At 47.2% G+C, this 15,870-nt stretch overlaps 1 protein-coding gene across 2 annotated transcripts; it reads right to left on the bottom strand.

Annotated features, from left to right (window-relative positions):
• Positions 1-9,843: 9,843 nt before the first annotated feature.
• On the bottom strand, positions 9,844-12,052 carry LOC127332470 (zinc transporter 2). 2 transcript variants are annotated; one of them, XM_051358776.1, is made up of 4 exons: positions 11,498-12,052; positions 11,209-11,270; positions 10,958-11,084; positions 9,844-10,409 (listed from the first exon to the last, which is right to left on the bottom strand). In XM_051358776.1, the coding sequence occupies exons 1-4, from the start codon at positions 11,982-11,984 to the stop codon at positions 10,015-10,017; spliced, it is 1,071 nt and encodes a 356-aa protein (XP_051214736.1). In that variant the 5' UTR covers positions 11,985-12,052; the 3' UTR covers positions 9,844-10,014. The 2 variants fall into 2 exon arrangements, with proteins under 2 accessions (XP_051214736.1, XP_051214735.1); XM_051358775.2 differs by having other exon boundaries at positions 11,203-11,270; positions 11,498-12,051.
• Positions 12,053-15,870: the final 3,818 nt, after the last annotated feature.

Here is a 15,870-nt window from a genome sequence, read left to right as displayed (position 1 = left end):
ATGTGGTGGCGCGGCCGGACTCTCCAGAGCGTCATGGCCTATCGTGGCCCCCGCCTGCGCTACCCTCAATCCCAGCCCACGCGTGCTCACCCGCCGAGGTTGGACAACCGCGACCCCGATGCTAGCGACGATGACGTCGGCGACTATGATGACTACAGTGGCGACTATTATAGGGCTAGGCACGACTATGATTGAATGGCTCCAACATTCGAATCTGGCCATGTATCTTAATTTTCAGTTGAGCTCTGTACTTTAATTTCAGTTCAGTCGTAATAAATTTTGTGTCAACCACTTTATGGAACAAAAACAACCGTCAACGACTTTATAAACTAAATTTAAACTAATAGAACCGACAACGACTTTATTGAAATTACAATAAAATAGATAAATTACTAGTCTAGTCTCAGTCGTCGTCAGAGGTTGTCTCCGTCCAAATGTCATCCCACCGAGGGTCGTTTTCGGTCCAAGTTGTATTCGGGTTCTCGAGCTCGAAGGTGGCGACGGCCCGACGGTGGCGCCTGTTGGACCTGCGTTGTGCCCTAAGGATAGCGAAGAACGCGTCGGTGTTGTCGACGTCGTTGGGGAACTGCGCCCTCCACTGGCGCATCAACTGCTCGTCGTGCTCGGCGATGGCGATCCTGCGCTGCACCTGGCGGTGCCGTCGACGGTCCTCGTCGTCGACGAGGCACGGCGGTGGCGCGAGGAACTCTGCCTCCTCTAGCGATTCAACATCCGGGAAGTTCATGTCACGCCGTGGCCACCGAAAACGCCACGCCGCCGCGTCGTAAGCGCGCGCCGCCAGCTCCGGCGTGTTGTACGTGCCGAGGGTGAGGCGGAAGCCACCGGCGCGTATCTCGGCGTAGAACCTACCGCTCGGACGCACTCGAACGCCACGGAAACCGGACGCCCCTCGACGACGTGGAGGCATCCCGGAGATGAATGAGCAGAGGCGGTGGAGACGTGTGGTTGCGCCCGCACTCGTCGCTCTATATAGCGCACGCAGGCAGCGACGGGGCGAGGTACGTGGAAGCGGCGGCGACACGTGGCGAGGCACGTGTAAGCTACGGCTACACACGTCGCACGCGGGCAGCGACGGGGCGAGGCACGTGGAAGCGGCGGCGACACGTGGCGAGGCACGTGTAAGCCACGGCTACACACGTCGCACGCCGGCAGCGACGGGGCGAGGCGCGTGGAAGAGGCGGCGACACGTGGCGAGGCACGTGTAAGCCACGGCTACACACGTCGCACGCCGGCCGCGACGGGGCGAGGCGCGTGGAAGAGGCGGTGACACGTGGCGAGGCACGTGTAAGCCACGGCTACAAACGTCGCACGCCGGCAGCGACGGGGCGAGGCACGTGGAAGCGGCGGCGACACGTGGCGAGGTGAAACCTTACTCGGTGTCACTCCGCATATCATTAGGGGTGAAACATACACGACTATGTTCATTGTGAGATGCAAATAGTTATATGGATGTCATATTCATGTTCATGTTATTTTTCTGACAAATTTTCATATATAACACTTTTTTATTTGATTTACCATTTAAAAGTTATTGAAATAAGAAAAAACAAAAAAGAAAAAAAGAAAAAAAAACAGAGCTGATCCGTGTCCAACGGCTCCAGGCCGTTGGATTCAAACGACCGGAGCCGTTGGATGCGCCGTGCCACGGATCGGCCAAAAGGGCCTTTTGTCGCGGGCGGTGGCTCAACCCGCGACAAAAGACCCCCCCCCCCTTTTGTCGCGGGTTGAGCCACCACCCGCGACAAAAGGCCCTGCAGTATAAAAGCTCTGCGCGTCGCGGGCCAAGCCAGAACCCGCGACGACCAGGAGGCCAAACCCTAGATTGCGCGCCGCCAGGCTGCCGGATTGCGCCGCCGCCGCCGCCGACGCCCTCGGCCGCCGTTCGCGCGCTCCTTCGCCTTGGGCCATCGCCGCCGACGCCTGTGCGCTCTGCGCCTCGAGCTTCGCCGCCGCGCGCCTCCTCTGCCTCGACTCCAGCGCCGCCGCCAACTACCTCGGCCGGGCCGCCGCCTATACGCGCCGCCGCGCCTCGGCACCGCTGCAAGGTAGCGCGCCGGCACCCCCGCTGCCTCTCTGCCGAGCTGGAGCTCGGTTTTTTTTTGTTTTTTTGTATAGTTTTTTTGTATAGTTAATTAGTATAGTTTAGTAATTAGTATGGTTAGTATAGTTTAATTAGTATAGTTAGTATAGTTTCTGTAATTGTTTTAGGTTAGTATAGTTTTAGTTAGTATAGTTTTTAGGTTTAGTTAGTATAGTTTTAGGCTTAGTTAGTATAGTTATAGTTTTAATTTTTTAGTTTTTATTTCATTTGTTTTATGTAATCAGTAGTTAGTTTAATAGTTAGTTAGTTAGTATATGTATTTAGTTTAGTTTTTTTAGTATATGTATTTAGTTAGTTATTTAGTGTATTTAGTTATAGTTAGTTTAAAATTAATCGCCCTCGACTCCCTCTCGCGAACACCCCCGACGCCGACACCGGCCCTCTCCTCTCCCTCTCGCGCAATCGCCCTCGTCCCGTGCTCCCTCTCCCTCTCGCGATCACTCGACGCCGCAACTCCCCTCTCTCTCCCTCTCCTCTACCTCTCGCAAACACCCCCGACGCCGACACCGGCCCTCTCCTCTCCCTCTCGCGCAATCGCCCTCGTCCCGTGCTCCCTCTCCCTCTCGCGATCACTCGACGCCGCAACTCCCCTCTCTCTCCCTCTCCTCTACCTCTCGCGAACATCCGAGCCTCTCGCAAACACGCGTCGCCGACACCCTCTCCCTCTCGCAAACAAGCGTCGCCGACACCCTCTCCCTCTCGCAAACACGCGTCGCCGATACCCTCTCCCTCTCGCAAACACGTGTCGCCGATTAGGGTTAGGGTTTGGTTTGTGTTTGATTAGGGTTAGGGTTTGGTTTGTGTTTGATTAGGGTTAGGGTTAGAACATGTACTTATCGATTTAATTCTTTTGCAGAAACAATGGATCCATTCGAACGGGACTTGGAACAGGAAGACATGTTCGCGGACATAATCCGCGATGGTACAGAAGCCGACCGAGAAGACCGCGACTCCGATGATGGAGAAGCCCGCGGCTCCGGTGATGGAGAAGCCCGCGGCTCCGGTCATTGAGAAGCCGACGGCTCCGGTGATGGAGAAGCCGACGGCTCCGGTGACGGAGAAGCCGACGGCTCCAGTCATGACGAGGTATTAATGGAATTCTATATGTACATATGTATAGAGGCATTAGTATAGAGGCATTAATGCAATTCTATATGTATTCTCTTAGGCCTCCGAAGATAAAATAGAGAAACGAGGCCCGGCAAAGAAGTTGGGCAAAAAAGACCACTTCACAATTGAAGCTATATCACCGGAAGGCCAACCGGTGGTACCCACGAATGTCGGAGTGACATTTAAAAATCAGTGCGGAGTTGTGGTTAGAGATCGTCTCCCGATCACTATCAGAGAATGGAACAAGACCAAGAATGTGTCCAAAAATCAGGTTGCCGATAAGTACAAAGACACACTTTTCAGCGACCTCATGGCACATTTCACTTTGCCAGATTTGGGATCGGAGTCTGAGAATGCTAAGCAGAGGGCGCTAGTGAAGAAATGGGCTTTTAAGAAGATGGGGGAACTTTTCCGGGCGTATAAGAACCGGTTATGGAAAAATTATAAGAAAGACAAGAAGCCTCCATTATTCGAGAACTATCTAGCGAAGCAGGAGCATCATTGGGAAGAATTTGTGGAGTACAAAGAATCAGAGGAGGCTGTGAACCTGTCCAAGAAAAACAAGAAGAATGCAAGCGAAAAGAAATATCACCATCATACGGGGCGAGGGGGCGAGGGGGCTACGGAGTAGCCATGCCTAAGTGGGATGCACAAGAGGCTGAGATGGAGCTGAATGGGATCACTCCAGAACCCACGCGAGAAGGATGGGACATTAGGGCTCGAAATTGGTTCCTCGCGCATGGTTGTGAGTATGACATGAAGACAGGGAACATTGTTGAAAGTGACAGCAGGGTTAGGGTACCCAGGAAAAAATGGATTGGCGGGAAAACTAAAGTTTGCTCCCGATAGAGAGAAAGACTTGCTGACGCTTGTCCTCGGTAATCCTGAGAAGGGAGGATGAACAAGAGGCTTCGGCCCTAGTGTTCCGTGGTCGCTTGGGTTTCCGGCCGACGCGGAGACTTATAGAAGCCGAGCGAGAGCTAAACAACGCCAGCTGGAGGTGCAGAATGACCGGATGGCCGAGTTCCAACACCGACTTGACCAGCAGCAGCGGGAGCTTCAGCAGCAGCAGCGGGAGATAAATGAACTAAAAGGACAGCGCCCGCCAGATAATACCGCTGACATATCTCAGCGACGAGACAGCAGCGTGGCCGACTCGGAGGCCCCTCCTACACGGATGATGATAGATGCCGGTCCTGGCGACCCCTTGGATGGAATCAAGGAGCAAACACCTTGTGATCTCCATGAGGTGTTCAGGAAGGTGTCTGTTAAGGTGGCGGTCGGCTATGTCTTACCGGCATTTGGACCTGAAGGTGAGCCGGCAACATGGCATGGCAATCCGATTCCAGCTGGCTATGCTCGTGTCGGGGTGGATTCAGTTGTCCCGTCGTGGGAGACATTGGAGCTCGAAATCCCTGGAGGTGATGGGGGGCTTACACTCAGAGAGGTGCTGGGAGAAATCATTCTCTGGGAAAAGAAGAACATCAGGCTGCCGGGCTAGGTAGCCCCTAGTACCAGTCGTCCCAGCAGGTCACCATCACCTCCTCCAGGTGATCGCAGGCCACCATCACCTCCTCCTACTGATCACATGTCGCCACCATCACCCCGTGGGTACGACGTCGACCACGACATCGGTAGTCCATCTCCATCTCCAGCGCCGCCGCCTCCGCCCACTAAGACTCGGAATGCACCCAGCCGGAAGCGTTTCAAGAGTCCTGTCCGCAAGATGTCGCCCCTCCCAAAAGTACCAAAGGTTCCTCCCCCCCGTCCTTACGATCATACTGAGGAGGAAAATGATGCCATTGTTAAGAAATACAATTATGATTTTTTTCATAAGCCAAAACCTCCAGCGCCAGAGCCATACACAGAGAAGCAAATAGAATATGCTACTAGTTTTCTGAACACACCATCGCAGTATGAGTTACACGAGAAGAAGGATGACTATACACGCACTCTTGCTAAGGTAATTGACCAAAAGAAGGATGAAAAGGCTAAGGAGAAGGACATTGCTGGCACGAGCAAATCATCAGCTAGAAGTGCAGCCGAGAAAAAGTCAAGTTCAACAAGTGCACCCCTCAAGGCCAAGCAAACGACAAAAGGCAAAAAGAGAAAGGAAGTTCCCCTCCTCGGAGATCAGCCCAAACAATCGATCCTAGCACTCAAAGTGTTTAATGTTCCCAAGGTGTACCAGGAACATGGTGGTCTCGATATGGAAGAAGCTGCAAGGCTAGCGGCTTCCTGTTCAGTTACCGTGGAGGAATTGCTGTCTGCAGCAGATGCTGCACTACCCACTGCTGATATAGCTCCTAAATTTGTCTACGGGGCCGACTTGGTCAGCAGAGAGCAGCTGCATAAACTTCCAACACATATGCGGAATTTGCATCAGTGGTACCTTGATGTATGCAAGGAGAACATAATGTACATCGTGGCGAGTATACTATGGGAATATTACTACCGAAAGGAGGAGATCCATATTGAGATGAATGAACTCTGGCAGTTATTCAATCTAGATGCCCTCGACAAATCTCTCATGAGTTGCTATTGCTTGTAAGTTGTTAACTACATATAAGTTCATTTTCATTCAGTTCATGTTCGTTTTCATTGCATATACTCATTATATCTTATGTGTTCTCTTATGCAGACTGAAGATCAGTGAATGCAAAAGTAATAATATTATCAATGTTGGGTTTATTAACCCAGATAAAATACATGTTGAAACGGTAAAGCATAAGCGCGAAGAAACGGGGGGAAACCTACTAAGGTTTTTGGGGGAGCAATATTTCTGTGATTCAATATTGTTTCCTTGCAACTACGAGTGAGAGTCTTAATGATCTTTTATGCACATTCAATTTTTCTTACTCGATGTTAAGTGTAATTCCTGACGTATATGCATAACATGTGCAGCTTCCACTGGATTCTACTAGACATTCAACCTGATAAGGGAATAGTTGAAGTAAGAGACCCACTGAGTAGAGGCGTGGACGGGTTCCAGGACTTGCAGAAGTTGCTCCAAGTGTAATTTCCTTCATCGCCGCGCTTTATCTTTCGTGAGATATCAATTAATTATCCACTCATTCAATCATTCTTTTGCCTGGCAGGGCTTGGCAAGCTTTGAAGAATCATCATAAGGAGATTACCTTTGCAAAGAAGCTAACATTTACTCCTGTACCGTGCCCCCAGCAGCCACAAGGGACGAATCTATGTGGATACTACGTTTGCGAGTCCATTCGCATGTTAACCACTGAGAAGCAGAACAAAAATAAATTCGACGTAAGCAATAACATTCACAACTTTATTTATTATCATCAATATTTCGTTATCAAGACTGATATAGTCATACTCATCTCATTTTCGTATATAGGTTGACTTCATGCGGGATAGACTCCAACCAAAGGAACACCTACTAGGAATCGCGGAGGAACTGGCGGGACTTTTGGTTAGAGAAGTAATAAACAACAAAGTCTTGTTTAGTCCAAATAGATGCTCTACCTCCAAATAGACGGTCGTTAGTACCGCTTGTCGATCGTGAGCTCCATGTATATATATAGGGAATCTACGAATATGTGTAAGGGGAATCGACTTTTGCTTCCAATATTTGTTTGATCGATCTATATATATATAATGAATGAACGTGTACCACTTCTAGTAGCGTACAAATATATGCAACTTTTATTTTCGAATGAAAAAAGTGAAATAAAAGGGGGTCGGTGGCGGGGAGGGGGGGGGGGTGCTGCACCTCTCAAACCCTAAAGCAGCAGCGTTGTGCGCGCCACGTAGAGAGCCTTTTGTCGCGGGTGGTAATACCGCCCACGACAAAAGGGCCTGTGCCCTGCGCGCCCCGCGGCTGCCACGTGGTGGACCTTATGTCGCGGGTCGTAAGCGACCCGCGACAAAAGGTGGACCCTTTTGTCGCGCCTCCCTTGTCGCGGCTGGCCGCCCGCGACAAAAGGGTCATACCACCCGGAACAAAAGCCCTGTTTTCCAGTAGTGTATTGTGGAGACAGATTAGCTATCTTTACTGCAGTGGCAAATAAGGATGGCTAGATTGGTGTACCGATGCCTCACCTGGGCTGTCTATTTTACAATATGCAAACTATACCGTACTTTTCATGGAGTAATAGCTTTGTGAAAGTTGTTAAAATGAAAATGATTTTATGCATATTTAAACAACTGCCTGGACTAAAAATGATTTTTCACAAAAGTGTGATCTTTTGTTTTGGAAAGAACAATGAAGAACATAACCAATATAAACACATATTTGGTGTTGAGAGTGGGTCTCTGCCTTTTAGATATTTAATGGTGAATAGAAACTAGTGAAAGATAACTTTGTAAGAAAGGGGCCGCTAGTAAGGAAAGTGTCTCTCATAGGGGGATAGGTCTGTCCTTATTAATTCCGTTTTTACTAGTTAGTCTATCAATGTTTATGCTCTCTTTTCTAAAAATGCCCAGAGAAATAAGGAAACGACTAGACTTTCATAGATCTTGCCTTTTTTGCGAAGTGATGAACAGAAAAGTCAATATGCGCTAAATAAATTGAATATTATTTGTCGTCCTAATTCCCAAGGACCAAGGGGGTTTGGAGGTGGATGTTCTTAAAGTAAAGAACAATATTTTATGAAAATGTCTACATCAGTTTTTGAATGAGGAATAAATGTGGAACGAACTATTTCATAGTAAATACCTCCAACAGAAAACTCTATGCAAGGTTAAGGAAAGCCTACTGGTTCGCCTTTTTGGAAGGGACTCATGGGTGTCAAGGAAGAGTTTTTAAAGAGAATCAATGTCTTTTATAGTAGGTAATGGTATGAAGATTTGCTTTCGGGAGGATACCTGGTTAGGAGACACACCTCTACATTACATTGTGCGATGGAAAAAATGTTATGGTTGTGAATGTTTTAGCGGAGGCTCCGTTGGATATTGAATTCAGACGGACATTATATGGGAACAAGTGGAGAAAATAGTCACACTTTGTTCAACTGTTGATGATGGTATATTTATCGAAAGAACCAGATTATTTTGTTTGGATCACAACAACCACATGACTTTTTATGGTAAAATCTATGTATGCTAACCTATTGAATGGACACACTAGATTTTCTCGTAAGTATTCATGGAAGACAAAGCTTCCATTAAAGATAAATATTTGTATGTGGTTCCTTTAAGGGTCTTATAAACTAAAGTAACTTTGCAAAGCCAAAATGAAACGGTTGAAGGAAACGTACTTTCCCTGATTCATAAGAATCTATTCACCATGTATTTACGTTTCTCCCTTTACTCATCCTGTTTTGATGATAGTTGAGTTTACTTTTAATATTACACAACCAACTAATATGACAAACTTGTTGGGAACTGGTTACATGGAACTGGTAAACTAGAGAAAGCATGCACTCTAAGTGGGGTTTTGTGCTTTATTGTAGTATATTTGGAATTGCAGGAATGACTTGATTTTACAAGGCTATAAATGTTAATTATTTATACGTTATTCACAAGGCTACATAATAGATTCATTTGTGGACTTTATCCTTCTGGAGGGGAAGACAGAGCCTATATAAATATTGGATGCAGACGTCTCTAGAGACAGCTACCTTCACCCATGCAGACTGGCGGAATTATAATAGAAAATATTTTGCTGACGTCTATATGTATTTCATCTGTTGTTGGCTGATTTTGTGGTCACCCTGAGTGATCCATAAATTATGAACTTTGATAATTAAATTACGCAATAAAAGGGTTGTAAACATGGACCGATGCTGACGCCAGGTTCCCTCTTACAAAAGGGAGTTCCTTGCAAAAGAAACACATGCCACTAGTATACGAAGAAATGCTCTCTAAGGGCTCCTTTGATTTAAAGGATAGGAAAAACATAGGAATAGGAAAGGTATAGGATTGGAATGGCATGTCTAATTGAATCCTATAGGAAGATGAAGTTTGTTTGATTGTAGCAAAGGAATTTTTCCATGAGGTATGAGCTAATGCTTTTTTCCTATAGGAATTACACTACAAGATTCCTATAGGATTTTTTCCTATAGGATATGTTCCTATGCCTCAAACAACATGTATAGGAAATTTTCCCATAGAAACCAAATCCTACACAATTCCTATGCAAATCCTTTGAATCAAAGGAGCCCTAAGATGCAATAGACCTTCCCTATGCAAACCCTTGACCCAACGGTGTAACCTATCAGACATTCTTCTTCGCTAACTGCTTGCTCCGTTCCTCCCAAGTCAAGTGAAGCCAGAGAGAGAAGAGAGGTGGTGCTCCCATGTTGTAGGAGTATCCAATCAATTGGCTGGAAATATATTGGATGATTTCAAAGCAAAAAAAAAAAATCACTTGGGCTTTCTTTGGATGTTTGTATTGGCAAGCTTCGTATTGCATTTGGTGTAATATAAACATCGTGGGATATTTGCATTGAGATCAATACCATTATTTCTGTTTGGGTGTTTAGATATTGGGTATGTAGAATTGATATCCTAGTTGAATGCCAAATCTTGTTTGGATGGTCAAAGTGATGTATTGCATTTGTATGAGTGTCTGATCATGATACATGTTTGAAAAAGGTTTCTTGTGTAACTTTTGAATATATTTGAATCATTATATGACACAGCAATTTGCTATTCAAATCTTCAGTATACCTGAACCATTTTGCCACATCTTCCCCGGAGCATATATCAGAACATGTATGGAGCAATAGTTTAGAATTCTACATTACGACATCCTGGTACTAATAAGAACCAACGTCCAAAACTGACAGACAGATCCCATGTAGTAATTCTGACAATCAGGTGTCCCATATCATGACAACGGCGATAACACCCACGCCAAGCACAACGGCGAGCCACCGGCCGATGGGCGTGTCAGCTGCCACGGGCCTCTGGGGCTTGTACCCCTTGGAGAGGAGGTGGTTGATTGAGACGTATATGAAGATGCCCGTGGCGAACCCCATGGAGATGGCGAAGATCCAATCTGCCACCTTACCCTGCGTGGTTGCGTCGATGATGATGCCGATGCCGACGCCAATGGGGCTGGAGATGGCGAAGGCAAATGCGTAGGCGAAGCAGGAGAGGAGGGGGCGGTTGGGGAGCATCCGCAGCAGCGCAATGCCCATGGCGATGGCCGCGAAGATCTTGTGCAGGCTGATGGTCCACAACGCCTTCCACGCGTCGGCCTTCGTCTCTGCAAGTGTGGTATGTTGATAAGCTCAAATTAAAGCGCATCAAGTTGCAAGCTTCGGACAGATATATCGGCAGGATTGATTCAGACGTTTATTTACTGCCGTTGAAATGAGCGGAACTTGTGACATGCTAAGTGAAGTGGAGGTCAATGGATAGGCGAGGAGGCTGAAAGCGTCAGGGTGAGCATATATTCAAAGACTAGAACGAGTAAAAGTATACATGATAGAGACTGAAAAGAAATGTCGCATAAACGAAGGTAAGGTCAGGTAGGAGCCAAAAAGGATTCGCGATGGGCATCTTATTGGGGCTGTCCTTTGCTATCACTCTGACGGACACTAACGCAAGTTGGACAATCAAACAGGAAAGATTCCACTTGGTCCTAATCAGAGGTGTGACATGTACCATATTCGTAGGAATCTCGCTATGAACCAACAAAGATGTCTGCTTCAGACTTAATTGATCCTTGAAAGTCCAAGTGGAGACAATTCTACGCAGTCACATGGAAACACGACGGGGATGGATCACATTCATATCAGTTAGTGTTCTTACCAGCGACTCCGATGGCGATGCCTTCGAAGACGGAGTGAAAGCAGAGCGCAGCGATGAGGAGTATGCTGTCGCCGAGGGTGCTGGCGTTGCGCAGCATGGATGCGGCGGAGTGATCGCCGTGTGCGTCCTGTTCAACACCACAAGGTCACATACAGTACGAAAATATACAGGAGCAGTTTGGTAGTCTGACAGAAATGAACAGAATAAGGACCGATTCACACACTTAATTCAGAGGCTGTACTTACAGTTACAGCTGTTTGTGGTTGAGAGCTGTTGCCATTCGTGCCCATCAGCTTGCCTTCTTCCAGCGCCCCTGGAAATTAATTTTTAAAAATAGGATTCTGAAGATTGCGATCATGAGATAGTACTCTATATGGAATCAAGACAGAGTATCTGCCGGAAATAACTAAACCAAGAATCGTGAAAATAGAGTAAGTACAGATTTGCATTTAACCCAACGCCCAGCTGCTACCTTTACACCGCCGGCAGGCGGCAGGTAAGGTAATACATCAGCGGTGACCAAACACGTGAGTTGCTCACCTGCGGTTGGGGTCGGGGCGGCCGCCGGCGCGGTCCTGCCGCGCGCGACGACGAAGGAGATGGCGCACTCGGCGAGCATGGTGAGGACGTACCCGGCGCAGGCGAGCATGAAGGCGAACGGGTAGGCCTTGTCCGGGACGAGGTCTTGGAAGGTCTCGTTGGCGTCGCTGAGGAAGTGCATCATGGCGGTGCCGAGGAAGACGCCCCCGGCGAACTGCGTGCCCAGCGCGAGGAAGGCCTCGTTCCAGCGCATGAAGTAGGGGGACACGCCGCCGGCCAGCGTGCCGACGAACACCACGGCCAGGCACCAGAGCTTCGCCGCCACCAGCCCCCGCGCCCGCAGGTTCGGCTTCTCGCCGCCGCCGGCTCCGTCCGCGTCCGCGTCGCCGTCGTCGTCGCCCCCGCCGCCATGGGCCCAGGCCGTGCTGGCGGCCGCGCAGAGCCAGAGTAGGAGGAGGTGGACGCGGGAGCTGGTGAGCGGGGCCATGCGTGGTGCGTGCTTCCGACTTCTTCTTAGGAAACGCCGGGATTAATGGTTGGAGTGGCGGAGTATGGGAGGGAATTTATACGTAGGCGGGAAGTTTGGAAGGGGATGACGTGTGGGCCCAGGCTGTGCGGGTCGATGGTTATAGTCCACGGTTGGTCGCTCCGGCCGGCTTGTACTACTTCTACTTTGTACTGCCGTGATAGATTGTGGAGACTATATTCACGCGTGGTTAAGCTAGACGTGGTCGCCGGCAGGTGGGCTCACGGTATAGTGGGGCCCGGATTACTGTGGGCGGTGTGCCGAGCGTGGGGAGTAGCGGTAAGTCCAGGGAACGTGGGAGGCGGGCGGTAGTACGACGGGGACGGCATGTTCCTGTCGCCGGCGACTTGGCCATGGACTTGTACGACGCAAAACCTGGATATCTTCTCCGATACCCTTTTACACAAGAGACAGCTCGATTTCTTTTCGTCGCTTCGTGATTTTTTCTAATTTTTCGATAAGGAATGTATTAATATCAAGCGATACCAATTACATCTATGAACACATCGAAAATAAACTAAGAAAATAAAAGACTCATCGAAAAAATACATCCACCTCCTAGACAACTCCTAAACTCCAGGCTCTTCAAAACCAACGTCTCCAATAAGAAAATAGTGCATAAGCGTCGTCATCGTTCGATCAAAGATCTTATGTTTTTACTCCGAAGATATTCACCGCTCTTAAAACAATGGCTTCATCAAGGTCATTGCCAATGAAGGCTAAACCTTCGTTTTTCACCCTGAAATGTAAGACTCTGAACTTCAAATGTCTTGCCTTGCATATTTGCTTCTATGAAACCCAGAACACCAAGCACGTCCCTCAACAACGCAGAAACTCGAACCTCCATTGCTAGTCCATTAATTCGGACTTGATGATATTCCCAATCTCTGACTTCACCATGCACCAAAATGTCACCTACTGGCAACAAAGAACGGAGCTTCGCCCGGCTCCCTCCAGAACCAAGCGATTGAAATAAAAGCATGGCTGCGTACGATCGAATACCACACCCGATCCAACAAACTCTAGGCATAGAGTGCATTGTTACATTCACCAGCGGAGCCTTCCTAAACTCACCACTCCAGCTAGACCAAGAAGAACCGGCCTTAGGAAGGTCACCATCTTCGCACAAGAGAAACCCTAGGTCAACCAACTTTATTAGGTTGATCGGCTGTCAACACCCGGATTTTTAAGTCCGAATGCCTATTATGTCATACATCGCAATCCCAGGAATATTGTTGTTGCGAGGCATAATAGTTAAGTATCACAGTCATCATTCATTACAAACCATAAGTCTTACAAATTGGAATCACATGATCCATATTACACGAATAGTTGATCTATTGATCAACGGACAACACAAGTTCATAGTTCAACATAGCGGAAGCGTAAGATACAAGGACTCTCTAGTCCACAGGCCAACGCTTGACGTCGGAAGGCGCTTAGTTGTCGTAGGCATCCTGCTGGTCATCTCCTTGTTCATCTTCATACTCTGGCCATTTGAATAGCCAGGGACAAAGCCGTGAGTACGTTGAGTACTCGCAAACTAATACTAATGTAAGTGCTAGACATTCTAGTAGGGTTTGCTAAGCTCTAGTTTATTTGCATAAAGCTAGTTTTAGTTCACAAAGTTTTGAGAAAAACCTACTCAAGTGCTAACTAACCCAAGTGGGAACATTAGTGTCATTCCCACCATTCAAGTGGTGATTTCAATTCAATCCACCACAAGTCATTTCATCATCACCTTTCAACATCATTTTCAAAGATATGACATCGGAAACTGTATGGCCTTTCCAACCGTCCGTAACCGTGGACGCGGCTATTCGAATAGGTTTACACTCTGCAGAGGTTGCACACTTGTGCCACAACATTTGATTTCATCCGTCGGGATTTCCCGAATAATCGTAACACGCACGCGGATCATCAACCATAACCTTTCACTTACGAATCCTAGTATGAGCACCTCTCCCCATGAGCTTGGCCTCCCGGTGAAGACCAACTGTCAGCACAGGAACTGCACAGGGCTTGGGCCGGACATTCACCTCATTTCGCATCATATCGTATCGTTTCTTTTGTGGTAGAGGCAGCTTTCGGCATAACCCCGATGACGCTGGTTTAGAGGGAACCCATACTAAGACGCATAAACTTCCAGTTAAGCCCTACCCATAATCAGGTATTGTGGGGGTACTTGAGAATTGGAAAGGTATCGCATTCAAACCAACATCATGTTTTATCAAAAATCACCATCTTCTCTTGGTCATATTCACCTTCAACATTCATTCCATGGAAGGCATCTTCATTCCAAGGTTTTCAAAATCCTTTCAAATCACATTGTTCCCATCTAGAGTAGTTTAGTTCATTAGCACTAGCTCTAATTCATGAGGGGTGCTACCTTGCTTTCTTTGGGAAGGGACTAACTCACTACTCTAGTATCCAACTTGTATTTTGACCAAAGTTAACTATAAAAGGAAAATCATTTGGAAAACAAGTAAAAACTTGGGATGGGTTCACATAAGAAAAGGTAAGACATGGTGCCTTGCCCCAAGGGGCTTTGCACTTGGCAAGAATAAAAGCTTGCATAGTAATTTAGCTTGCCTTGGTAGTTCTCAAACTGTTCCTCTTCCTCCTCCTGGTAGCAACCTTCTTCTTCGGCGTACTCTCCCGGTGCTACCGTCTAAATTTGAATACGAGTATAATTACTCACTAATTCCAGGGCTATTCCACACATCACAAATAAACACACAAACTACTCTATGCACACACATAAATAAACTAGGGTGCATGGGTTGTGGGATTAAAATAGGATTTGTATTCTATATGTAAATGATAGTTTCCATAGGGTTCTTGAGAAATAATTTCCTCTCATTGAAATCTTCTTAAGATTTAATTTCTCCAACAATCATGGATGAACTCATCTTGACCTAGATCAAATGTTCATCATCATCATCATTTGGTAGAATGATTTAAATGAGGTGGAACACCTCATGCCATTTATATAACACTAAATTTGATTAAAATCTCAAGAAATTCATATAAGAGAGTTTGGAACCAGGGGTCCAAACATCCCATGAATTCATGTGAGACAAGTTTAAATGAAGTGTAAGACTTCACACAATTTAACTTTAATAGTTTTGGATAATATCAACTAGTTAAACTAGTCAAAATATCCATTCATTAAACCATGGCATGATCATGCAAAGTGACCACACCATTTTATTGCATAAACAATTAGTGTAAGTCAAAAGTGAGCTATTAGAGTTGGAAATAACTTAATATCTATTTTGGTTGATTTTTAAGAATTATTTGAATAGGGAAAAGTCCCTGGCTTGTTATTTTTGTCACATTAATTCTACAAAGAATTTGACCAAGAGGCCAGTGGCATTGGATAGAGAATTTCAGTGGCTTTCCAACAATGTCAAATTCACTAAATTTGGTTTAGCCAATTGGAAACTATTTAATTTCAAAGTTTGGGCAGTATTGAAAATGTTTGGAAAATGTTTAAAACGAATTTGAATTAAACAGGCCGGCGGGAAAAGCTAACGGGCTGAAATAGTTTAAACAGGCCCAAGGCCAGCCCACCACGCGTCTGTGCCCGCGTGGGCTGCCTGACAGGGGGTCCCGCATGTCAGCGGCGTTTAAACGCCGAAGCGGTGCGGCGACGTGGAGCGTAGGATTAGAGAGTAGATCGACGGCTCGAGCCATCGTCTTCTCCGGCGAGATGCCGAGGTTCGGCGGCGAGCCTAGGGGGTGGGAGAGCTAACCAGGGCTCCCGCGGTGGCTGGCAGTGTGCGTGATGTCGATGTGGACGACGGCGAAGCTCCTGGCACCGGCGGCGTCTCTGGATCGGCTC

Source organism: Lolium perenne, chromosome 4 (genome assembly GCF_019359855.2).
Source record: "Lolium perenne isolate Kyuss_39 chromosome 4, Kyuss_2.0, whole genome shotgun sequence".
Lineage (NCBI taxonomy): Eukaryota > Viridiplantae > Streptophyta > Magnoliopsida > Poales > Poaceae > Lolium > Lolium perenne.
The sequence above is the reverse complement of the archived record's forward strand: the minus strand, read 5'-3'. Positions and strand labels throughout refer to the sequence as shown.